At 38.5% G+C, this 26,674-nt stretch overlaps 1 protein-coding gene across 2 annotated transcripts; it reads left to right on the top strand.

Moving 5' to 3' along the window:
* Positions 1 to 745: 745 nt before the first annotated feature.
* Positions 746 to 26,674, top strand: LHX8 (LIM homeobox 8). 2 transcript variants are annotated; one of them, XM_070267487.1, is made up of 9 exons: positions 746 to 875; positions 2,858 to 2,944; positions 3,329 to 3,490; positions 7,269 to 7,390; positions 9,430 to 9,650; positions 10,165 to 10,268; positions 14,986 to 15,081; positions 21,325 to 21,508; positions 25,952 to 26,674. In XM_070267487.1, exons 1-9 carry the CDS (start codon positions 795 to 797, stop codon positions 26,026 to 26,028), a joined length of 1,134 nt encoding a protein of 377 aa, XP_070123588.1. In that variant the 5' UTR covers positions 746 to 794; the 3' UTR covers positions 26,029 to 26,674. The 2 variants fall into 2 exon arrangements, with proteins under 2 accessions (XP_070123588.1, XP_023497841.1); XM_023642073.2 differs by having other exon boundaries at positions 755 to 1,126.

Here is a 26,674-nt window from a genome sequence, read left to right as displayed (position 1 = left end):
TTTGTCTTTCCTGTAGCCTTGATTTCAAATCTAGTCGCAAATCATAAGCTTTTGTGCTGATCAGATGTTCCTTCTTTATCTTTAATGAGAAAACTTTTCGCAAAGGGAGCGCGAACCGCTAGATAAGTCAGCTGCCAGGGAGCTGTCACGTTCCTCGGCTAGACAGGAGAGCCGTGCGTTTCAGGAGGATGACTAAAACGTTCAAGTCCCCCAGACCTCCGCTTCCCCTTCTGCTTACTGCAGAAAGACATGTAACCTGAATCTTTGTTTAGGTTTTGGTTGGGGAGCGAGAATTAAAAAGCCACTGCAAATGCACAGAGCAGATTTTTTTTTTTTAAGTCAAAAGTTAACAGGCCATTCCCAATGGGTTTTTTTTTTCTTTAATACTAAATCTGGAGTAAGTTGGCTTGTCCTGATAAAGATCTTAACATGTACAGAAGGCGGGTTTTCCTTAAGGAGGTGAGGCTATTCCTCCAGGAAAAGACTTTGCTCCCCACACCCCCATCCCTCCCTTTATGTAAGGTTCCACCCTCTGGAAAACAAAACGTTTTTTTTTTTCTTTTCCTGGAGGGACAGACCTCAGTGAAGTTGGGAAAAAAATCTTAAGAACAGTCCATCAGAGAGTGGTTACGGCCACAGCGGCCTCTTTGGACGAAGACCTAACTTGTGGCCTTCTTACTCTTCGGTGTCAGCTTTTATTAGTGCATTGGGGCGGGGGAGGGAGGGAAGATCGCAGACACGGACAGCCTCTGACCCTCTGGAGTTGGTATGTGATAAGCAGCTCTAGCAGTGCCATGTATTGGAAAAGCGATCAGATGTTTGTGTGTAAACTAGAAGAAAAGGACGTGCCGGAGCTGGCAGTTCCCACTGAGAAGGTGAGCGAGCCGACGCCTGGCCAGACCAGCTGAATCGCAGTTTCCTTGAAACGCGAGCTGTTTGGGCTCCTAAACGAGGTTCAGAAATTACCTGTAACCGGCCTCATCTTCAGAGCTGGCAATTTTTTTTATTACGTAGTAGCGTTAGTCAGTAATCATTGCCTCCCCTCCCCACAAGCTCACTTAACCTGAGGCATGGAGACTGTAATTTGGGAGACGAAGCCTCGAACCTAAGGCGCTCTCGGGTACATGTGAGTGGTGCTTTTGTTCTATTTGCCGTGGTGATCGTGGCGGTCGGGGAGAGCGAGTCGGGAGTTCCGGGTGACTGTCGGGTGGGACCAAACCGAGGGGCGGCTCCTTGAGCCCGGCCGCCTGCGGACCCCGAGGCGCGCCTCCGGCCGCCGGGCGATCCGCGCTGCCGGGGGCCCACGGCGAACCAGAGACAGACGTAGCTCCTGGAAGGCCTCGGGGGATCCCCAAGGCGGGCCCGGAGGGCTATTTGACTTAAAATACCAAAAGAAGCAGACTGCAGGGCATGCAAGTCACACCGTTCGTCTAGTGGATGGGGGAAACTGATGAGCTCTCACCTCTCTCTGCAGGCAGGACCTGTGGGTGTCTCGCGTTTTTAGTTTGAAAACATTTGCAGCCTGTTTGAGCGGCTCAGCGGTTCCCGCACGGGGCACCACTGACTTGGTCTTTGCTCCGACGCTGGTGGGGAGCACCCGGCGAACGCAGGGCGTTTCTGCTTAAACTCTCTTTGTGTCTACCAGGACGCGGCCTCCGTGCGGCGGTGCCAGGTCCGGCGTAGGGAGCGCACCCAAGGGTCCGGGCAGAGAGCCCGGGGATTCTCGGGTTCGGACGGTATCTCGCCTGATGCTGCCAGAGGGAGGGAAAAAGGGAGGCGAAGAGTTAGAAATTAAGAGGTGTGGGGCCTCTCAAGTTCGGCGCTCCCCACCCCAGCCAGAGTTTTCGTAAACCAAGGCAGAAAAATCCCAGAGAGGCTGAGTTTTTGTTTAAGATCAAAACTCCAGCAAAGGCTTGGAAACACTTGAGTAATGCGCGTTGCTGCTTTAAAACATTTTGGCCGACGTTGGGTGAGTTTTTTTAATGGCACAAATTAAATTCAGCTGGATATTTTCCATTATTCGACCCGCTTTTTGCGCTGGTTAAAAATAATCCTTTAGTAGCTCAAATGTTGACTTACCGAGCAATAAGTGGCAATTTACACCTTAAAGAAACGAGTGTAAATCACTCGCAGCTCTAATTGCTGTAAGTTTACGAAAGAGCTGCTGGCTCGGTTTAATCTGAAGCATTTTCATTCAAATTGTCATCGGAACAAACACCAGGCTTCTTAAATCCCGCTGTAATTAGCTTTCAAGTATCCTATTAAACCTCTTCACCTTTCGGGCTATCCAATTCAAAAAGCCCCCTTTTAAAAATATATATGTGTCTTGCTCTTTTAATTGAGGTTATTAAAGAAATCAAGTTTCTTCCCCCACCCCCTCCTCAATCCTCTTTTCTTCTCTCCCACTCCACCTCCCCCCCCCTGCCCATGCACCTCCTTTAGCCGGGTGATCCCCGCTCCGCGGTGATTGACGTCTAGAAAGAAAATGCTTTGTGCGGGGATGATTGTTATTAACTTGTTACCCCCGGGAGGGGGGCGGGGAACCGACGTGCTCCGGTGAGCACTGGGGACCCGGAGCCCCGAGAGCGCCGGGCGAGCCCTCGGCGCTTGAGTGGCCGCCTCGCCGCACGCTGGGGCTGCGCTGCCGCCGCCCGCTGCCCGCAAGCAGGCTGCGCGCCTCTCCGCCCGCTTGCCCGCGGCGCCGGGCCCGGGCGCCCTGAGCGCGGCGCGCGGCCCGGCGCGCGAGGGGCCTTCATTAGCCCGCCCCGCGCGCGGAGAGGCTGAGGCTCTGGGCCGCGCGTGCCGGCTCAGGACTTCTCGTCTGTTTCTCCCCACTTCCCCCACCCCCGCCCCGCAGTGCCAGGGGCTCATGTCGGAGGAGTGCGGGCGGACTGCAGCCCTGGCGGCCGGGAGGACTCGGAAAGGCGCCGGGGAAGAGGGCCTGGTGAGTGGGGAGGGACCTGGGTGCTGGCGAGACTGGAGGTGGAGAGGCGGCCTGGACCAAGGGCTGCTGTCCTCGCGCCCCTTCCCGGGCCCAGCTGGCCCCTCAGCTAGCCAGTGGAGGGAGGGACTGGGGCGGGGCGGGGTGGGAGGCTGAGCCGCTGCTGCGGGCTGGGCAGGGCTGCAAGCGCCCCGGGTCCTCGAGGTCAGGGGTCGGCAGCCCCGGCGGGTGCGTGGTGAGAGCTGGGACCCTGGGAGAGGGCGAGAAGCGAGACCTCACGAACTGGGGGTGGGACGGGAGGCTGTGGGGGGGCCCCCGTGGGTCGGTGGGATGAGGAGGGAGGAGGGGTCTAGAACGGCCTGCGACGCGCTTCGTGGCTTCCTGCAGGTGAGCCCCGAGGGAGCGGGGGACGAGGACTCGTGCTCCTCCTCGGCCCCGCTGTCCCCGTCGTCTTCGCCCCGGTCCATGGCCTCGGGCTCCGTCTGCCCCTCTGGCAAGTGTGTGTGCAACAGCTGCGGCCTGGAGATCGTGGACAAGTACCTTCTCAAGGTAGGGCGGAGCCGCGGGGCCCAAGCGGAGCGGGGTTACCCTGGAAACTCCAGAAAAGAGAAAAGTTTATTTTTTCCCTCTTTTCCACTCAAGTTCTCTCTCAAGGTTGTAGGCTTTCTCAGCAAAACAGCCCAGGCAAGGGCAACTCATGCAGTGGGAAAGAGTGGGAGAAGAAATCTTAGAATCTCTGGCGTTGTTGCAAAACAGCTTGTGTGACACATCGTGGTCTGGAAGTGCCGGTACCCGGTGTTGTATATGTACTGGAGTCAGCCACCGACTCGTAAAGGAACGCAAGTGGGGAAACTCTTACCGTTCTGAAACAGGGTCCCGCCTGATTATTTTTCCCGAGCCCCGGGTTATGGTCCCTCCACCTCCAATAACACCCACACACCTGCCTGCTTATGAGAGTTCCAGGTCAGTAATACGTTACCTGATTTCCCCTTTGCAGTATCTCCTTTGGTGAGAACCACTGTCAAGTGTCTTAAAGGGTCTTTTCTGGACAGATTTGGTTTTTTTTACATATTCCTATGTTTATTTACAGTAACATGAGGCTTTTCCAAAGTAAAAGTTCATAGGAACATTTAAAGAAAAACTATTTTGAAACTTTCCTCCTCTTATTAAGGTTTAATATCTAAAAGCCACCCAATGCTTTCTTATCTCTTCTCCAGTACTTGGGAAAAAAATGGAAATTGATGTACAGTTCGACAAAAAAAGAAAGAAAGAAGGAAAAATGCCTGAGATGAAGTACTTCAAGTGGTGCTTTGAGAGTTGACTGTCTGTTTTAATTTGTTTTACTTCTCTCTTAAAATATTGTGGGGGAGTTTCAGAGTAGAAATTCTGGCAAGCCACTGTTACCCATGTCATTGCATGCAGGATCATGGTCCCATGTGTCTTAATCCCAAACCCAGGGGTTTTCAACTTCAATAATTTTTTAAAACCAGTATTTAAAATAATGATCTCTCCTACACTGAATTAGTAGCAAACCGGTTCACTTTCTATTCCCTCCCCCCAACACCCTTCCACCCCCAGTTTTTAAAAGGATTAATTATGGAGAATATGAGTCCAAAAAGCAAGTTAGTGAGTTTCATTGTTTCTGCCTCAACATACAAAACTGCTTCATCTGTAAAGTGAGAATGATAGCCTACAGATACAACCCAGATAAAGCGCCCAAAGAAGTTTTGGTGAAAACATTAAACAGTGATTAACTTAATCTTAATTGGTGGTTGATTCTTAAAGCTGGTAAATTAACATGGCTTTCTCTTTAAATCTGCGTTCTTAAGATTCCCATTCCAATGTTTCTTCACCTGAGCCTTTTTGGATATTTAAAAACCATCCTTTGGGTTAAAACTAGCTTCTTATTTTCAATAAGCCCTCTTGATAATTAGCCTAATCTTTGAGAATGTTTCTGAATGGATCTATAAATGTTACACACCTTATAGCAGAGAAGATATAGAAAAAAGGCTATTATAAAGTGACTCTTACCCTCTGAAATAGGTAAAATAGTTTTTGGTGTTCATCTTTGATTAAAAATGTTTATATATTATATATTTATATTATATAAAATATCTAAGTTATCTAAATGAGTTGTTTAAAGCTTTCCTTTGTAGCAGGACTGGACTCCTCCCAATGAAATCTAGGTACAGTGTGATTCTGACTCTTCTTGTACGTCTTAGAACATATATTAGCTCTAATGAAAACTTGGTACTATGCGATTATATAAAAACAGAGTTCTTAACTTTTTTTTTTTCCATTTTGAGTATTTAGTCTTCCAGATAAGTTGGAATTCAATTCAATTCATTGGTAAAAAATAATGGTTAGCTCTAGTAGAGTATTTGAAGGTGTAACTGTTTAATATAGGAAAACACCGTATCGTGAGACAGGTAAAAATGCAGTTAGAACAAAAAGTATGAGAGGAGATAGATGCATCTGCTCTATCTAATGCTTCAGTGCCCTGTCATTTGGCTGGTTTTTCTGGCTGGTCCTATGTACGTATACAGATTGGATCAATACCAGCCATCAAGGAAGGTTTATAGTCTCCAGAATTTTATCTCTTCACCTTACTCTCCTCCCTGGAAGAGAAATAGAAGATAAAAGAACATTTTTTTTTTTTTTTGAAAGTAAACTTTGAGGACAGGTGGCAAAGGAGGCATTAGGTCTGGTTTTAGGGAGTTGGAGGGTGGCCATGACTCTGCCTCGATGTCTGAATCTACCCTGCTTTCAGAAAAAGAGAAAACCTGGATAAGATGGAAATGCAGAAGGCCCAAAACAGTGGACTACTAAAGGAAGCCTGTACTTCTAAATTTTAACTTAACTGGGCCCATTTTAGGAAAAGATAGAAGGAAAACGCATCTTTATTTCCAGTACAGTATTCACCATTGTTAACATCTTTTTATTCTGATTTCCTCAGGTTTTTTCTATTATTTATTTGTTATTTTTCATGTTTTCTTGTATAGTGAATGTATACCTCTTTTGTAGCAAGACTAAAACCTAAAACTTTCAAAATTTCACCAAAATGATACTCTCATTAATGCTTTGGAAAGAGGCATATAACTATAATTAGAAGTCGGTGAAACTATTTCCTTCAGCTTGGAAGTAATTGTTCTATTTCAGATCACAGAAAAACATGTTGAACAGTAGTGCTAATCTGATAGAATCATTGGACACATAGTTTTTATTATGAAATAGTGTAGCAAAAGCCATATTTCACAATTTCCCATTTTTTCAATTTCCTAATTCCTATTTTAGGCATTAGATTCATTTGTAGGATGTGACTAGTGTTTTTGCATCATTACTGTTCTTTTACATGAAATTTAAGCATAAACCTAATTCTTGTGTCCAGTTAACAGGAGCAAACTTTAGGAGCTTGCATTAGAAGGCAAGTTCAATTCAATACACATCTTCATTCTTGAAGGTTAAAGCTTATAGTATGATGGCAACAGTTTAAGGTGAGGGTAATTATGATGTGGTCCCTGAGTTGACAATATTTCATGTTCCTATTTAGAAGATACAAAGTGCTGTGGTTTATTAAACACCATTTTATGCCTTACTACTTGAAGTATAAATGGCAAACAATGCTGGCTGCCTATGTAGATCCACTTATAATCAGATTTATTTTCTTCTTCAGTAACCAAATCAAGTAGGGTAACCAATGCTTTCCTCCTGGATTCTATTACTTAATATTAGAAAGGAGCCAGGGCTTCTGCCATATCAACATTTAAATCCACCTTAGCAGTTTCTATTTTGTAAGCAAAATGGATTGGCTGGCTTCTTTACAAGGGTAAGTACTGATCATACAAAGCTTGTTTTTCACTGTCTTTCTCTCTCACTTTAACTGGTGCACAGTTTATAATTATTTAGCCGAAAAATAGATTGAGAAGATATGTGGCTTGACTTCTTTAGCTACCACTTTTCGTCGTGGGAAGAATTTGGTAAAAGAAAAAGCCAACCAGTATGTAGGACTTTAAAGTGACCACAATTTTCCCTGTGTTCATAGAAGTTCAATTTTAAAAAGAAAAAAAAAAATCTGAATTCTTTAAAGAAATAAAAAAAAAATTTTTTTAACACAAATGTAGAATATACTATTGTGATTTTCTGGTTGGGTTCTAGAAGACAATATATCTAGATGCCTCTTTGTGTAAATTACTCCTTTTAGATGGAAACATTCAGAGAATGTGTTAAAATATTAAAGGGTCAGCTTTTTAAATTGACAAATACACAAAACCAATGAATGATACTCTTATTAGAATAGCATCTCATCCTGCCCCTTTTTGCTTCACAGGTGAATGACCTGTGCTGGCATGTTCGGTGTCTCTCCTGCAGTGTCTGCAGAACCTCCTTAGGAAGGCATACCAGCTGTTATATTAAAGACAAAGATATTTTCTGCAAACTTGACTATTTCAGGTACACTGAAACTTTTTTTTTAGTAAGTAGATACTCCAAGAAATTATCCTGCAAAGAGAATTTTGTAAAAACACTTTCTTGTTTAGTTTTATTAAAACCTAGCTTTTCTTATATTATGGATTTCAAAATGAGAATGTTTCCTATATTTGGAGGTGTAATTTGTATTAAAAGAAATAAAATAAGTATGTTTATGTTTTAGGAATCAGTATACAAAAACTAATTTTAAATATTTCCACTTTGGCAAGTGAAAGTTTTAGGTCTTAAAAACTAGGAAACTTCTTTGCTATGTGCAGGTATACAGCTTGAAACAGAAGATGACTTATTGTGACAAAGCCCCTTATTTTTGGGAGTAGTAAGACAAAATGAAAATATTATGGGGGAGCAGGAAGATGAAATAAAAATATTATGAGGATAAAAATATTACTTGTTTACTACAGAATGATCCCTAGTTATACGCCTGTAAAGTATCAGCAGTTTGGAGACTGTCATAAACCATAACATTCAGAAGAATTGACCATTCTAGTATCAGAAATGCACTAGGTCTAATTACTCTGCCTAAAAATCTTGTTTCTTTTGTCTGTTCTTTAATCTTTGTTTTGTGACATTATATTTGCCTAAGATATTAAATGTAAGATTTTTTGTGTGATCTCTTTATAATTGTTTCTTCTAGATATAATTCAATTACTAATGTATAGCTACCTAGAAATTGAAATCATCCTTAAGCATGACTTTTAAAAATTACCATAGTTTTTCTTCATTTGCACTTCCCAATGAAGAAGAATGTTCATTGTAAAAGTGGGAAGTTAGTATTATATAATGAAGTTTGTTAATACTAATTATGTTTATACTCCATTTCAAAAATTGACTTCAGAGAGTTTAGTGATTGATTTGAATAAAATTGCTAGGTAATTTAAAGCACTTCATGAAATCCAGAGTCTTTTATAAAGTCACAGAATTTTATAATTACTGAAAATGTATATTTCTCATTGGATTTACTCTCCATTTCCTCAAAAATAGTAACAATTTGCCTCCTTTTTCACTTAGGATATGCTAATCTTAATTTTTTATGGTAATTTAAAGCCCTTTGAAAGGTTTGGTTTCAGAGACTTATTAAAAGTCTAGTTCTTCAGGATTTTTTATACTTCATATTTTATTATATTCTCAAATTTATTTAGAATTCAGTTTTTCAAGTTAAACTGAAAAAAAGCTGACAATAGCTCTAAAGATATATTAATGAGGAGACACAGACACATACTTGTTCAGTTTGGTGTAGATGTTTCAGGCCATGACTAATTGTGATAAGAGATGTGACAGAATGACCAGTAACTCAGACTGAGAGAAAAAAGAAATGTTTACATCAGGCATTTTGTTAAGTTTAACCTACATTTAATGTTCAGATATGTCTCTGGACGTTTTAGGTGATATTTCCCCTCCTCTGTGGATAGCAGTGCAACAGCTCATTGACCAAAGGAAACATCTCTGAGTTTTCTTTCCTCGGCCCCAGGATAAACAATTTCTGTCCTACTCATTCTTTGATAATATCAATTTTAAGTGCTTAAATGTTTTAACTTTTTGAAAAATATTTAGAGCATTTTTTTAATTATCTCAACTCTGTTTTAAGAAGTCATTATTTGTGTCTTCAGTGGTAGGCTTTGCACTTCTGGGTTTCAATCTGGAGCATGTGTGTGTGTGTGTTTGTATCTTGAATCTCTAGGTAATTTATAAATGCACTGATATTTGTTTAAAGAAGGATATTGAAACTCATATTTCATTTATTTTAAAAGAAAAAATGCAATCTTCCTTTAGAGTAACAATGGAAAGTTTTTGTTTTATAAACAGCTTTGAATTATGACCCTATCTCAGTCTTCATTGCTTACCATATTGACTTTTAGAAAAATAATTGATTCCTGTTTCATTTTCAAAAGATTTAAATACTTAGCTTGCTCCAATGAGTATTATAACATGTTAATTTAATCTTAGACTGATGAATTTCTCACCAAGCATTAAAATCTCCATCTCCTGCCCTTCTGTTTATGTAGAAGGTATGGAACTCGCTGCTCTCGTTGTGGGAGGCACATCCACTCTACTGACTGGGTCCGGAGGGCCAAGGGGAATGTCTATCACTTGGCATGCTTTGCCTGCTTTTCTTGCAAAAGACAACTTTCCACGGGAGAGGAGTTTGCTTTGGTGGAAGAGAAAGTCCTCTGCAGAGTGCATTATGACTGCATGCTGGATAATTTAAAAAGAGAAGTGGAAAATGGTAAATATATACTTAAAATACTTTTGAGTCTTTTGGGACAGTGAATACAGGAATAAAACGATTTTTCCTAAGGTCATCTTAATGCATTATTTTGTGCAGTGTAATTGCGGTAAAACTCATTAAGGACTCTACTGTTAGGGATGGTCTCCATCTGTTTATTTACAGGGAAAGCCATGGCATGTGTTTTAGTCTTGTGCCATATTCTCAGGCGGCAGCCTTGAGTTTAGGATTCTGTTTGCTTTTTGTAACCAGTTGTTTTCCTGTATTTTCCTTTCTAAGGATGAGCCTTAGATGTGCACTTCTAACGTTTTGCACTTTTGACTAAATACATAAGCCTACATATGGAATATTGTTTCACAGTATGTTTCTAGTGTGTTTTAAAACTTAAGGGGTTTGACAGTCTAGAAGATGTATACAGTTTCACACCAAGGCAAGAGATGCAAGAAACGTATTATTGCATGACTGGTGGACCCATTGGAGTTACCAACATGTATGGTGTGCTTTTTAAATGCAGGTAATGGGATTAGTGTTGAAGGTGCCCTCCTCACAGAGCAAGATGTTAATCATCCAAAACCAGCAAAAAGAGCTCGGACCAGCTTTACAGCAGATCAGCTCCAGGTAGCCATGACAATGAATTTATGATTTTTGAAGCCCCTTCCTACCAAAAACAAAAAACTAAAACCCAAACAAACAAAATGAGACAGAAAAACAATCTCCATGTTGTCTAAAAATATTTTTATGTTTTCAAAATTTTAGACTGTGGTTTTTGTGAAAACTAACTTGGTGAATGTATGAAAACATCCTTATTGCCCTAAAATGTTTATCAGTATTTCCAGAGGCATGATATGGTATGAACTAGTCATTCAAGCCTTGTTTCTCTGGGGGTCTATTGATATTAACATCAAAGTGGAAACAAAATGTTTATCTGTCCTAACTTTCTGATAAAATCAGTTTAACCCAGGCATTTACATTACTACATGTAATTGTAATAGAAGACAAAATATTCTAAGACTCTTAACAGAAAGAGACATACAGTATGTGGGTCTATGGGACACTAATGTGTTCATCTTTTTAACAAACCACAATGAGACTTTTAATGGACAAGACTGTATGTTTTCTGAGTAGGAAGAAATTGAATATGCCTTACCATGATCAGGAATCTACTGATTGACTCCAATCAAATAGACCCTTTCTTGTTTTTGCAGAGGATAGAGGGAGTAATTCTATAATTTGATGTTAAAGGTTGATTATGTCCCCTGAAGAGGGAGAGATTACTTTCGGCTTTGCTGCCCTAAATATAATTATTATAAATTCAATTTATGCAAATTTTCACAAAAATAATTAAATAATTACTCCTTGCTTTGTATTTAAGTCTACTCAAATAATGATTTTTTTCTGGCATTCTTTCAGATAAAGAAATCACATTTTCTAAAAGATTAATGTGGCTGAGGTATTTGTTTTATGTTAAGGTAAAGTAACATTTATTGAGCACCTTACACATACTGCCAGGTGCTTTATACAGAGTAACCATCTTAGCTCAGACTCTAAAGGACATTTATACAATGTTAACAAATAAGTGGAAGTAGTTTTTTGAAAAATCGTGTAGTGTTCCAAGACTTGTCAACATTTAAGATGAATACAATAAAAGGGTTTCAAGAGAGGATTTTTCAGAATGATTAAGAAAGAAAGATTAAGAAAGAATGATTAAGAAAGAAAACTTGATGTGTCCGAGGGAACTTAATGGCATTGGAAAGCAATCTAGCATTAAAATCTAGATCCATTCTGACAAAGTTCCAAATGATGGTTTGGGATTTCTTAGGCATAGACTATGTGGTCAATAAGTGATAAATGAAAGATAAGGCAATTTAAAGACATATCTCTGTTTGACCCTTGCTTTTCTGGATGCCTCACTGAGTTGTAGTAAAGATCACATAAAGTCCTAAATTAGAGATATAAATCCCTGTGCGAGACCTGGCAGCAATACCCAGTGGCTAAAAGATGTCTGTGTTAGAATAGAATCTCTAATATAAATATATCCTGTTGTTAAAGTTTTCATGAAAGGCTGGCTATAATTTTAATAATTATAAGGTTGATAACTTATTTAATATAAACATTTATTATTGAAATTGTAATTGCGAAAGTCCAAAACCACTTTAAATGGATACACAGTCTTAGATAGGAAGATAATTACACATGCCAATTAAAAAGGGAATAATATTTTCAGAGGTCTTTGTGTACTAAGTCCTATGCCAGGCATTTCTTTATATTATCTCCTTTAACTCAACAATTCTTCAGTGTAGGTAGCCTCTTCCAAGAGGTACAGGAACTTCTCTCAAGGCAGACCATCAAGGGAACGGCAGAGAAGAGATTTGGACCCTGCTTCCCAAACCTCTGGTCTTTTCATTTTGCTTGGCCTCTCAGGAGACCATGAGTAAAACTCTGCCTTAACAAAACTTAATGGCAGCAGCAGCTAAAACAAGAGTGAGATTCTGAATCTTGTAGATAATCTTAAAGTTTTAAGTTGCAAACATGCATAAACCATGTAATTCATGCATTATTATTTGAAAAATGTGATCTGAATCATAAGTTAAAAACATTGATATCAGAATCATAGGTTTTAAAGAGTGAAAACAGAAATGATATGCCTTCAAAGCATGTTCTCATTTATCCAGTATTTGTTAGCATGTATCTATGCCAGGGATAGCTAAAACAAATGAGACAATCTTTGTCCTCAAGTGGTTCTTTATAACTTAGAATCTGGGATAGCTGTAGGTTTTTTAAAAACTCGAGTCATTATATTTTGCCAGAACCTCTAATCAATCAAGTAATGCATTGTCAAATTGTCCTACCTTTCAGAAAGCTGAATATATTCAATAGTACTTGAATTCAGCAAAATTATATTATAGATGATCAGTAAGTAAGACTATTCATGAAGTACCTGCTTTGGGCAGAGGAGAGTTAAAATGGGAGGAATAAACAAGATAATTTCCCAAAATTCTTCTTTAGAAACTTACGGGAAGAAAAAATAGTTTGTCTCACAAAATAGAATATATTTTGTGTTGGCAAAAACCTTTCAAATATTGTCCCATTTGTAGAAATGATATTTAAGAAGTTCTTGCCAATATTATGGTTTGCTTATTGTAGTTGGAAGCACTTGCTCAATGATTATTATGTTGAACATGCCAAGGTTAGCACTGACTTTAATCTGTTTTCAGATTGAGTTGGTCAGCTGCTACCACGCAGACTCCTGACATTTCTGGTAGATTTCCTGGCCGTAAAATGATGAGTGTCCACAGAGGCTCACTCTTTGACCACGTTCAAAGAACTGAGAAAAGGGGTAGGGTGGGTTTTGGCATCATTAGTGACTGGAGAATAATGAAACCAAGTCGAAATTAAAAGGGTTTTCTGTGTGTGTGTGTGAGAGAGACGAAACACTTGTAAGCATATCTTACTTTTCCTTTAGTACATTCCAGTTCTAAACCCTCAGTGTTGGTTTAAGTTTTGCTTTATTCCTTGATGAGAAATTGCTTTATTAAATGTAATTTGGTTCCATTATTAAACTTGAGAATTTGAAATGCATTTGTGAAAAGCATGCTATTTTTATTTTATAAATTATCAATAATGGCCTTATAAGCAAAACCTTAAATATCTGTTCAGCTTTTCTCCTTGGAAAATTAAAAAACAAAGACATAATTAATTTGCTCATTCTTTTTTCTCTTTGGGATGTTATACGCTCTGCTACACGTAAACACAACTCTATTTGCACATGAAGATATTAAAGTAAGACATTGGAGGTAGGAAAGGAATGAAGTCCACTGAGCGAGATTATAAACTTTTAGGCTGATTCTGCCTATTTTTTAAAGCAAAAATACATGTGGTGTTTCCAGTGAGTATGTGGACAAATATAGTTGGACAGGAAGCCAGGAATACCATATTCTACAAGAGGCTCTAATCAGAGAGAACTTAATTTGTAAACCTCATAAGGTTTCCTGGAACAACATCGATCTTTTTCTCCATACTGTCTTCAGATTTTCCTCTTATTGTCAAGGTTCATTCAGTCACAAACTCTTAAACGTACTATGTGACAGGAAGGTAGGTTAACTCTTGGAGATATAAAGAGAAAACCATTCCCTTTGCCCTCAAGAAACTCACTTTCTGCTACGGAGAGCTGGACTTGCCAACCAATTATTGAGCTACCCTGTAACAAGTGCGGTGGCAGAAGACAGTATTGTATGAGGAGCATAGTGGAGAATGCAATTAATTTTGCCTGTTGGAAATGGTGTTGAGGTCAGCGATGCTTAAGGTCTGTAGCTAGATTGCTCACCCGCATTCCGTGCCCGTGGACATACACAATCATGCTGGATGCCAGAGCCCCTCTCATTCTTTATAATACTTTCTTTGTATTTCATAATACTTCCCTTGATCACTTGACTTTTAAGTAATAAAATTCAAACATCCCACTTGATTGCCATGATTCCCTTTTCTGAAAGAATCCAAAGCCCTTGGCTTGTGCTTTTGTTCGGGTCCTCCCTCCACCTCCTCCTCCGTGCCTCTCCCTTTACCCTGTATTGTCGGTAGTTATTGGCATGTCTGTGTCTTTCTCCCAGGAAGTTGAGACCAGGGACAGTTTTTTCAGGTATCACTATCTCATGGTGATACCTTAGCACAGTGGCTCCAATCCAAAGGTTCACATTAGAATCACTTGGGAGCTTTTTCAATATATAGATATTTAGATCCTAGGAAATTCTTATTCAGTAGGCTGATGGGTTTCCCTTTTTAAGATCTCAGATATTCCTTTGCATAGAGCAAGTGCTCAAAACAATAATGGAGTCATTGCAATTAAATGGAGTCTATCTGTTGCATTGTGTACTATTTGCAGACTGATAAAAATTGTGATAGAGGCCTTGAACCTGTTTAGCTCAGTAGAGGTTGGAGATAAATGTGATAATGATTTTTGTATTTTTAAAAGTTTTCTAATGCTAGCAATTTTTAACAAAGCAGAAAAATGCTAAATAGATATACTTTTTATGCATTTCATTTGTGGGTTTTGAGAATGGAAGAAAAGAAAAGCTGAGCTTATTTTTGATTGTTTAGTTGAGAGACAAGTTCTTATATTGAAATGGATTATTTTTTAAAGATGTAACATGGCAAGTTGTATGTAAACTTACAAAATATACATTCTTTTCATTTATACATACTTCCCCATATTGATGTCCCAGTAATAAAATATAAGTATCCCATTTTGTTGTGCATGTCTTATCTCACGTGTCATCAAAATCAGGAGATTGAGCTTCTTATTTTTAGCTATTTACTACCTACATTTTTTAAAAAACAGGTTATGCAAGCACAATTTGCTCAGGACAACAACCCAGATGCACAGACCCTCCAGAAACTGGCAGAAAGGACAGGCTTGAGCAGACGTGTGATACAGGTAATTATTTTAAAAGTTAATCAAGAGATACTAAAAGTTCTATTCTAGGTCTTTATGAGGTTGCATTTTTTTATGTGAAGAAATGTCAAAGCATTAGCTTCCCATTTTAGGTCTCTTCACACTCTAACTCAATTTCTTTAAACCTGATAATTAGCCTGCTTGGGCTGGGCTACCATTTGTTAAATGACTCTTCGCAGAAGTTACTTCATTCAGTGCTCACAACAACCCTAAGTTCCTCAGGCTGTAGAGGACAACTGCAGTTCCAAGCCAGATCTGGTTCTGAGGCCAGTTTTTTTTGTTTTTTGTTTTTTCCAAAGATTGGCACCTGAGCTAGCAACTGTTACCAATCTTCTTTTTCTTTCCTCTTCTTCTTCTCCCAAAGCCCCCCAGTACATAGTTGTGTATTCTAGTTGTAAGTGCCTCTGATTGTGCTATGTGGGACACTGCTTCAGCATGGCCTAATGAATGGTGCCATGTCCATGCTCAGGATCCGAACCGGTGAAACCCTGGGCCGCCGAAGTGGAGCATGCAAACTTAACCACTCAGGCCAATATTTTTTTCTACTTTTCTATGATTGTGTATGTGAGTGAATATGTGTATGTAGGGGATGTTGATGGTCTTTGTTAAAGATCCAGGTAGAAAGAGTAGTGTGAAGAAAGCTAGGGAAGGATGAGTTAGAACAAATTTATTGGAATGTAGGATCTATGTTTGCAAATTTGGGGAGATGAAATTGTTGGAGCTGAAGTTGGAGAGGCCTGTGAATGCAGTGTTCTCTCCTGAGCAGGAGAAAGCCTTGATATGCGTTTTTAAGAAAAAAGGGCTGGAGATAGTACATGGGAGGAATTTGAGTTGTGAGAGGCTAGATAGAGATTGACAGATTAGTTGGGATACCCTGCAAGGTAGTGATTTTTGAACAGATACTTAACTGGGGTAGTGGCCTAGAATTCATCAAGAAACATTTTATTGACTGCACACTGATGGCAGTGATGGATGCTAGGGAGACAAGAAACGGAGCTGGACACTGTAAAGGGGAAGCAGAGAGAAGTCAAAGATGACTATTAAATTTGAAGTCAAAGTATCCATGGGAATGGTGCTATTGAAAGGAATATTGAAGTCAGAAGAAAGCTGGTTTGGTAGTTGGGAGGGAGATGAATTCCCTTTTAGCTCTACTAATCATACAATGATGGTGGCAATTGAGCATGTAAAAAGGTATTTTAAAGGATGACCATGACTCAAGTGAAAAGATCTAATGCCATGAAATTGGATAAGATCCTTTAGAAAGAGATCATAGACAGGAAAAAGTAAAAAATGGACTTTAGGGAGAGAGCAGGGTAAGAAGTGCTGGTTGAATGGGATGTAATAACAGCCAGAATCAAGAAATGAGTCTGGTGTAGAAGCATCATGGAGGCTGAGGGGGTGAGGTGTGTTCAAGATGGAGGTGGTCAACTGTGTCAAGATCTTATAGAGAGGTCAGGGAAATGGAAAATAATTTTAAATAACTTTCAGGGTTCAAAAAAGTTTAAGGAATTAATGCAAGTAACCATAATCAGCAAGATGAAAGTCAGCAGGGGAAAAAAAAGGTAAAGTTCATTGTACGTGTAATGTTTTGTTTCTTAAATTGGGTGGTTGATAAACAGGTGTTTATTCTTATTAAGACTGAAGTATTTCATAATTAACCAATCATCTATACAAAGAAACCAGTGGGAAAGATGTGATGGTACTGCAGCTTCTCTGGACACCTAGATTCCCAGTGGATTTGGTTGACTGTAGTGGGGTGAGGCTCTCTTGAGGAGGCGAGTCCCATGACCTTGGTGCTTTTCAAATGTTCAGGGTACTGTGTTTATTTCACAGTGCCAAATTTTAAAAAGGGACTAACAAGGAACCAATCTGAAAAGAGTCCCCTTTTTTAGAGAAAGGCAAATAAGGTCATGAAAGATCAAGAAAACATGTGCTAATATTAATGGCAACAGGGATATTTATCTGGAGATAAGATCAGGAGATGATGAGGGATGGAATAGTATAAACAGAGTAGCTATCTTTAAATATATGCGACAGGCTGTCCTGCAGACAGCAGAATCAAGTCTCTGCAAGGGATGTAGAAAAAGGCAGATTTCACTCATGATGAAGAACTTTCTCAGTATGAAAGGCTAGAGAAATAGGGTGGGTTTCCATTGGAGGTAGTGAGTTTCCTATGCCCAGAAGTGAAGCTTCCTTTGTTGTAGTTCAGGCTCAACGGGCTGAGGGGTCCTTCTAATCTAAGACTATATGTTCAATGACTGTGACAGCTGCAGCTAAGTCAGATTCATGACTATTATTTTTTAGATTATTTTGAAGTTGGAAGCAAAAGAAAATGGAGGGTTTTCCTATTTTTTTGAGGAAGATTAGCCCTGAGCTAACAGCTGCCAATCCTCCTCTTTTTGCTGAGGAAGCCTGGCCCTGAGTTAACATCTGTGGCCATCTTCCTCTACTTTATATGTGGGACGCCTACCACAGCATGGCCTGCCAAGCGGTGTCATGTCCACACCCGGGATCCAAACCAGTGAACCCTGGGATGCCAAAGCAGAATGTGCACACTTAAACCACTGTGCCACCAGCCGGCCCCTGTGGAGGGTTTTCTGAGAGCTTTTCTTATCGTTTGAAGAAGTAAGGACCCCAGACAGACATCTGTCATGTAATTTCCAGGTATTTAGGTCATCAGTATTATGAGCAAGTTAACTTGACTCCAAGAACTAGAACTTGAAGAACACATTATTGGATGGTGGCTTTTAATATGTGAGGATTAAATTTAAATATTTTAGATAAGATGACAAAGGAAGGAGTACTAACATGCATATATATATATATTATTTTTATATATGCATAGGTGTATGTAATTTAAATATATAGTCCTTCACAGTATTTTTGAAGAATTAATTACTGTGATCTCAAATAGTAGTTATAACCTCTTTGCTCAGCCTACTTCCTAGCATTGGGCACACTTTAGAAAAGTTAAAGAAAAGTTTTGATTATTAGGCCTTGATCCTAATATACAAACTATGTTATCTAAAGATTAGGTAGAAACAGTGGTCTGATTATAGGGACAGTCATACCTTTACTAACTAAAGTCTGCTTAGTGAGACATTAGTAACAGAACAGGTCATCATTGTACTGAAATCACAGAATAAAAATGGGTAATTTTACTTTTAACAGTCTGCGTCCCTATATAATCTCTGTTCACATAGCCTTTTAGACAGGTGAATTATGAATTGTATATTCTACAGAAACAGAATAAAACATTGCTGTTTCTTCCACTTGGTGTACTGGGAATACCTTCCCATGTTAAGATCTACATCATTTTTATTGCTGCACATATTGAGCTAATTTATTTCCAGTTTTTCACTATCATAAAAATGTTACAATGAACAACATTGTATATATACCTTGCATGCTTACTCAGTAGTTTCTGTAGGATAGATACATTTCTAGAACTGGGATTAATGAGTCAAAAGATAAAACATTTTTGGGGCCTTAACTGAGTACAAAAATCACCTTCCAGAAAGTTCATACCAGTTTATTCTGCCAGCAGCTACATATGAAAGTTCCCTCTCCCCAACCCGTGTGAATCCTGAATACTGCCGTTCTTTTATATATTTTCCAATTTGGTAGTCAGAAAATCTCATTTTTTTATACATTTCTTTTATTATCAATGAGTTTTAATGTTTGCTTATTTTGCAATCTTAAAAATCGTACATTTTTAGCCCATTTTTCTACTGGTGTTTTTTCTTTTCCCTCCATCTTACTGACATTTATTAATTCATTTATTATGTTAAATTTCATAGTTCATCAATTTCCTTTTCATTCATTTGTTCCACATAGAACTTTTATATTTCTTTGTATTCAAGTCCCCTCATTTTTTTTTTCATAGATTTGGCTTTTTTTATGCTTCTCCACTCAGAGTATATCAGTAATGGCTTTTGTTTCCTCAAACATTTATGGTTCCAATTATTTATATCTAAACTTTGATTTATCTGAAATTGACTTTTGGTTATGGTTCCAATTATTTATATCTAAACTTTGATTTATCTGAAATTGACTTTTGGTTACATGTGAGGTAGGGATTTTTCTATTTTTTTCTCCCAAAAGATTAGCCAGCTTTCTCTAAATCAGTAGTATACCAGGGTTTCGCAGTGATTTAATATTCCATCTTTTTCTTACACTAAATTCTTTTATTTGGCTCTTCGGGCTTTCTAAGAGACTCATCTTACACCTTAATCTTTGTCTTTTGCAGAATGTCTACAGGGCCTGGTTTCAACATTTATAGGTTACAATTTAGAACTCACAAATTTTTAAAGTATGTTGCTCAGAAGAAATTTTAACTTTGTTAGAGATTTGTGAAGCAGGAGGAAATTTTAAGTCAGTGAGAAGAGTCAACATGACTTGTATTTGAATTCTGAAGCTGGGTAGCCCTCATGTCAGAACTTATTTTCTGATGTCTGGAATCCTCAGCTATATTTTGCTGTACAAGTTACATCACACTTTGTGTTTAAAAACCTCTCTCTGCTTGATGACTTGTTGATGGTCTTTCCAAGAGGCTATTCGAATCAGCGTTAAGGTAGTTATTCTGCTGTTTATGTCATGCCTTCTTTTGTTTCCAAAGTCTGGGATTTTTTTTTAAACAACTGAGTAGGTTCCATCCAATATATAAGTTATTGGAGACAGAAGATACTTTGAAGAAACTCTGGGAAGCACAGTGCCATGTGTGTTAGGTTATATGTAGTCCTCTGGGGTGTGTGTCTTGTGGGTACTGTCAGGGGAAAAGGCAGGTGGCAGCAGTTGCCTCTGACAAATTGGAGACTCTGTGGTGTATCTTCTTGGCTGGTTGGGTGACAGTAATGGCACCTATTGTTAAGGAGCCTGTGGAAAGAACTGTGACTGGAGACTTTGGGTGTGGTCTTTGTACTAAGAGTCCAACTAACACTCTGGAAGACAGGGAGAAGGCTGTGACTTTCTGCTCCTTTTCCTTGATATCTGCCTTGTCTTGTTCCTAAAACATTCCTTGGCTGCTGCCTTTCAGCCACCTGATCTCTAGAGCTGCATTCCCCATTCCATTATTAATTTTTACTCCTTTAGTTTTAATCCCTTGAGTTTATCCTTTACCAGCCCTCTATTTTTGAGTCCCAAGGGCAGGGTGTGTCTTTGCAATCAGGCCAGCTTTTTCATATAAATCTTTTTGCAGCTTCCTTCTCTTCCACATTCTCCAGCTTCGATACCCTTGTGCCATCAAGTCACTACCTCCTAGTCCTGGACAGAACCTTGTGCCCCTGACCTTGCCTGGGCCTTCTCCTCTGATCCCAAATGTTCTTAATTTCCTTCAAGTTTTTATCTCTCCATTTCTCTTTCTTCTTGTGACAGAATTGTCTTGGAGTGATAGCAAATAAATGCTGTAATACTTTAATAGAGTAACACTTTATAGTCAAGTTTTATCTAATGGCAGGGAGTTCAAACTCACGCAGGTGAGTTGCTGGAAGCATTCTTGGCATTTTAGCCTCACTTACTCAGACCTGGATGGAAAACTCCGCTGGCCCTTGAATGCACTTCCTTTATTTCTGGGATAGAGTGGACAAGAGGGTGGGTAGCTCTTTACATTTTGTGAACTCGTTCACCAATGTATGTATTTGTATTTTATTCTACTTAAACGTTACCGGTTTTTCCATATTATAGGCCTGACCGTAACATGCTTCTTAGGGAATAGCCTATGTATTCACTGAAGAAAATTGAACTCGGCAGGTTAAAATGTGACTGGAATAACTGAATCAAGAGGTTTGTAGAAAGCTTTAAGTTCTCAGTAGGGATTTTAGTCAGTTGAGAAAGGATTTGAAATAAGTCCAGCAGGTGTCTAAGAATACGTTTTTTAGTGGTTTAAAAAAAATTTTTAAGTTCTGATTAAAAGGTCTTTTTCTGCTTTTCTTTTTGTCTCAAATGCCAGTAGTAAAACCAAGGAGACTTTTGGAAGATTCTGGTTTAGTATAGAATTGACTTTTAAGTAAATCACCAGATAGTTATTATTTGAGAGAAGAAAATGACCATTGTTATTTGTGCTAGAATGTTTCTCTTCTGCCTGCAGAACTTTTTAAAAAGGTTATTTAGTTTTATACTGTGCTCATATGGTAAAGTAATTGAGGTTGCATTCCTTTTTAAACTGAGCTGATAATATCCTCAGAAGCCGACATGTGATACAGCTGCATTACTTTTCTCCCCCCTCAGGTGTGGTTTCAGAATTGTAGAGCGCGCCACAAGAAACACGTCAGCCCTAATCACTCTTCCTCCACCCCAGTCACAGCAGGCCCGCCCTCCAGGCTGTCCCCACCGATGTTAGAAGAAATGGCTTATTCTGCCTACGTGCCCCAAGACGGGACGATGTTAACTGCGCTGCATAGTTATATGGATGGTAGGTATCCCAACATTTAACAGCTATCTCCCAAGCAATTAAAAGCTGATAATTTCTAATCTTAGATTATTGATAGGATTCACATTTTGAAATATTACCTCAGTAGTAGCTGACAAATGTTGTGGGGGGTGCAGCAGGGAGCAGAACTATCCAGACATTTTTATTTCTGTGGCTGCATTTTAAGGGACAAATTTAACAACCACTTTACAGCTAAAATACAGATATAGAACATGACTCTTAGTGCTTGATTTTTTTTACTTAGAAAGCTTTTTTGTTTGTTTTGGCTTTCATCTGAAAAATATTTAAATAATTTACTTTCCTATGGTCAGAGAAAGTATTCACACTCAGACTTTTAGATTGGGGTTTACTGAGCTTTGTTAAATTTTTTATTGAAGCAAAGCATACATATAGAAGCTTGATGAATTAATAAAGTGAACATATCCATGTAAATGCTACCCACATGAAGCAGCAGAACATAATTAGCACCCAGAAGCCTCTCTTATGTCCCCTCCCAATTATTATCCTCTTCTTTGATTCTAAAACCATGTTTTAGTTTTGCCTGTTTTTGAGCTTTATATAAATTGAGCCATACAGAACGTATTCTTGTGTGTCTCACTTCATCCAATTACGTTGTTGGTGAGATTCATCTGTATTGTTGCAAGAATCAGTGATTTGTCTTTTATTGTTAGATAGGATTCTGCTGTAGGAATATACCATAATTTACCCATTTAATGGTTGATACACATTTGCATTTTTTCTCATTTGGGCTTTTATGAATATGCTGCTACAGACTTGATTGTACATGCCTTTTGGTGCACATTAATTCACATTTCTATTTGGTGTGTACCTAGGAGTGGAACATAGGGTCTTAGGCTACACATACACTCAACTTTAGTTGATTCTGCCACAGTTTTCCATAGTGGTTGAACCAGTTTACACTTGGACCCACAGTATATGAGAGTTCAAGAGAGTTCAAGGTGCTCCATGTCCTCACCAACACTTGGGATGGTGTGACATCTTAATTTTAGCTAATTTGATGGTTGTGTAGTGCCATCTCGTTATTTTAATTTGCTTTTTCCTCCTGACTGATGAGATTAACCATTCTTTCTTTGGGCATCTGTGTATCCTGTTTTGTGAAAAGCCTGTTCATGTCTTTTGCCTGTTGGTCTATTGGTTTGTCTGTTTGTTTTTTCCTTGATTTGTTTTAGTTCCTGTTATATTTTGCATTTAAATAAGTTTTTGATGATTATGTGTTGCAAATATCTCCCCCTATTCAGTGGCTTGCCTTTTTCTACTCTCTTAAGGGTATGTTTTGTTGAGCACAACTTTCTAATTTTAATGTAATTCACTTCATCACTTTTTTTCCTGCATGGGCATTGTTTTTGAGTCCTGTTCAAGAAATTGTTCCTTCTCAGAGATAGTGAAGTTATTCTTCCTGTGTTATCTTCTAGAAACTTTGTTTTATCTTTGCTATTTAGATTTACATTCCATCTGGAATTGAATTTTGTATCTGGTGTGAGTTAGGAAGCAACGCTTTTTTGTTAAATTGATGAAAATACCAATTTCCCAGCTGCTTTGTAGTGCCACACTTGTCATAAATCAAGTGTCCATATAATGTATGTGTCACTTTCTGTACCCTCTATTGTTTTATTGGTTTATTTTTATATTAATACCTAATTGTTTTAATTATGCTAGTCCTATAATTCTTGATAGCCAGTAGTACAAGTCTTTCCACTTGGTTGTTATTCAACTTTGTATTGCCTATTCTTGACCCTTTGTATTTCCATAAATTTTACCAGCTTGTCAATTTCCACTAAAAAAGGGAAAACAATGGGTCTGGTCTGGTGGCATAGTGGTTAAGTTCTCATGCTCTGCTTCAGTGGCCCAGGGTTCGCAGGTTCAGATCCTGGGTGCAGACCTAGCACTGCTCATCAAGCCATGATGTGGTGGCATCCCACATAAAATAGAGGAAGATTGGCACAGATGTTAGCTCAGTGATAATCGTCCTCAAGGAAAAAGAAAAATTGGTGACAGATTTTAGCTCAGGGCCAATCTTTCTCTCTCTCTCTCACACACACACACACACACACACATACACAAAGGGAAAACAGTTGTATCATAGTCTCAAGCTATTACATCAATTTGTAGGAATCTGCTATCTTAATAATATAGTCTTCCATACCATAAACTTAGTCTTTTTATTTATTTAGGTCATTTCTGAATTTTCTCTTACATTCTAGAGTTTTCTGTTTAGTAAACTTGCACATCTTTTGTTAGGTTTATTCATATTTGTCTTGATGCAGTTGTGAATGATATTTCCTCCGCATGTGGAAATCCAGGTTGGCAGCTATTTTCTTTCACCATTTTGAAGATAACATTGTCTTCTGGTTTCCATTATTTCTCTTGTTTAGAATATGGATAGTTAATTAACCTGATACCCCTTATTGTTGAAGTCAGCTGTTGACCTTATTCTTGCTCCTTTGAAAGTGAGTCTTTTTTTTTTCCCCAGCCTTTCTCTTTGTGTTTGATTTTCAGTTTTGTTATAATGTGCCTAGACGTGCTTCTTGAATATGTAGTTGGATGCCTTTCATTGTGGAAAAGTTTCAGCTTTTGTCTCTTCAAATATTGTTTCTGCCCTATGAAAAACATTCCATGTTTTCCAGCCTTTTGACCTTCCATGCTTCTGTCTAGATATTTTCTTCTGACCCACCTTCTAGTTCACTAATATACTGTAAAACTCATCCACTGGGTTCTTAATTTCAGTTATTTTATCTTCAATTTTAGAATTTCTATTTCATTCTTTTATATACAGACATACCTCAGAGATATTGCAGATTCAGTTCCAGACCACCACAATAAAGCAAATATTGTAATAAAGCAAGTCACAGGAATTTTTTTTGTTTCCCAGTTCATATAAAAGTTATGTTTACACTATACTGTAGTCTAAGTGTGCAGTAACATTTTGTCTAAAAAAAGTGCATTCCTTAATTAAAAAATACTTGATTGCTAAAAAATGCTAACTGTCATCTGAGCCTTCAGTGAGTCATAATCTTTTGCTTGAGGGACATCTTGTAAAAATCCCAGTATCTGTGAGACACAATAAAGTGAAGCACAATAAAACGAGATATGCTCGGAGTTTCTACTTCTATGCTGGAATCATCTATTTTGTCACCTATTCCTTAACTAAATTATTGTCATACTAATTATAGTAAAATTTGTGTCTGATAACTCCAATATCTGCATCTTTTGTGGGTCTGTTCTATTGTTTTTGGGTTTTTCCTCTTTGCTTTCAGTCAAGTCATGTCTTATTTGCCTTGTCATTTTATTTTTTGCATTTCAGATGTTGGGTATAAAAAACAAGGAATAATTTGAGGCTCTGGACGATATCTTCCACTAGAAAGGATTTAGTTTTGCCTTTGGCAAGGGGTTAGGCTAGGGGAAGATGAACTTAATCCAATCAGGCATCAGTCCTGGAGGGCTGGGGTATTTCTGGTTCCTCCTCCTTGGACTTAGCCCTCAGGGAATCCCCAAGAAAAGTCTGTGTTCTATTTTGTTCTTTCACTCAGACTTCTCTTCCATCGTCCCTGATCTTTAATTTTTGTGCCCCACAACCTAGCCAAATTCTAACTCCTGAAAACTCTGCTAAACCTCTCAGCCTCTCAGATATTCTTTTTCTTTTAAAATCATCACTAACCTTCTGGGAGAAAAGTAGCCACATTTTTTTTCCCCTTCTCTTCTGGGACTTGACTTTGAAAGTTTTCACTACCTTGGTATCTTTCAGATGCCTTCAAACAAATTTTTAAAAATTTTGTTCAGCTTTCCTAGTTGCTCTTAGAGGGAGGTTTGGTTTGAAGCAAGATAGCCCTTGCTGAAAGTGGAAGCTTCATTTTAAGTTTTGGTTAAAAAAAAAAAAAAAAAAAAATCAGAGCCTGTACCATTGTTGCCATTTACTTATACTAGCAGTGAAATTGTGTGTGTTCACAATGACTGCAGTGTTGCCTGAGTCAAATGTGTTTTGATGTATGTTTAGAGAAGAGGCAGTTAAGCATTCATAAATGAGAATTTGGGGTGGGGGGACGGTCATCCTATACAGACACTGTCGTATGAAATCTAGCAACATCTCTGCAGACAAAGCTCATGTGTCTTTCTAGCTGCAGGGTGAAGTGCAGTGAATGGGGTATGGATGGAGGACATTAAAGTGGAAACAGTTGTGGCCCCAAATAAAAATTCAGGGGTAAACCATTCCTGGATTCTTATTTAATACTGTACTTACTATGCTGAATAAGTTAATTCTTCTGCTGAGGTCAGTGGAATGAGTGTAGTTTGGTGCCCTCAGCTGTACTGAGTAGTGAAAGCATAGTGCCTTGGGTTGTTTTTGTTTGTTTTTAAATCAGTTTTATTTACCCTACAAAACTGATCCACAAATTTCTTTCTATTTTGTAGCTCATTCACCAACAACTCTTGGACTCCAGCCCTTGTTACCCCATTCAATGACACAACTGCCAATAAGTCATACCTAATTCCTTTTTTCAGGGATAGAAATGATTAAGGATATAAACTTGTCATTTATTATGTATAAAATACCACTGAAAAGATATTAATGTTAATTTTTTATTTAACACCCAAAGCATTTCCAACATCACTTTGCTGACCAGGTATGTATCTCTAGTTGGCCTGCAAGACACTTTTATTGATTCTTCATTTTTTTGTAAAACTTATGTTTACAAGAAGAAAACAAATCGAAACTTTTTTTGTGTGTTGTCTGGAAATAGTTCACTCTAGTGTGTATCTGTTAATTTATTTGTCATCAAAAGAGCACTTTGCCTAAAAGAAAGGACTGACAAGTGTGCAAAATGTTTACAATCCTTTGTGAAATTGTAGTTTATCATTAGTTTGTATCTGTAAGTTATTGTTATAAATATTACCTGTATTTTTTTTGGTTATATACAACTTTATACTTTGAAGCTTGTTATCTGTGAATTTGCAACTGAAATTTATTTTGCCAATGTTTTCTGAATGAACTGAATAAAGCTTCTGTTGTAGCATGCCATGCAAACACATTATTGTGTTTGTGATTGATGAATTATGGCTGTAAATAACACTATAGTTTAATAAGCCCACCATTCTAAGTTTATTAAACATTTTCCATTCTTGTGAAAATTTCAA

This window comes from Equus caballus, chromosome 5 (genome assembly GCF_041296265.1).
Source record: "Equus caballus isolate H_3958 breed thoroughbred chromosome 5, TB-T2T, whole genome shotgun sequence".
NCBI classification, from domain to species: Eukaryota; Metazoa; Chordata; class Mammalia; order Perissodactyla; family Equidae; genus Equus; species Equus caballus.
Note: the sequence above shows the minus strand (reverse complement) of the source record. Positions and strands in the feature narration are given on the sequence as shown.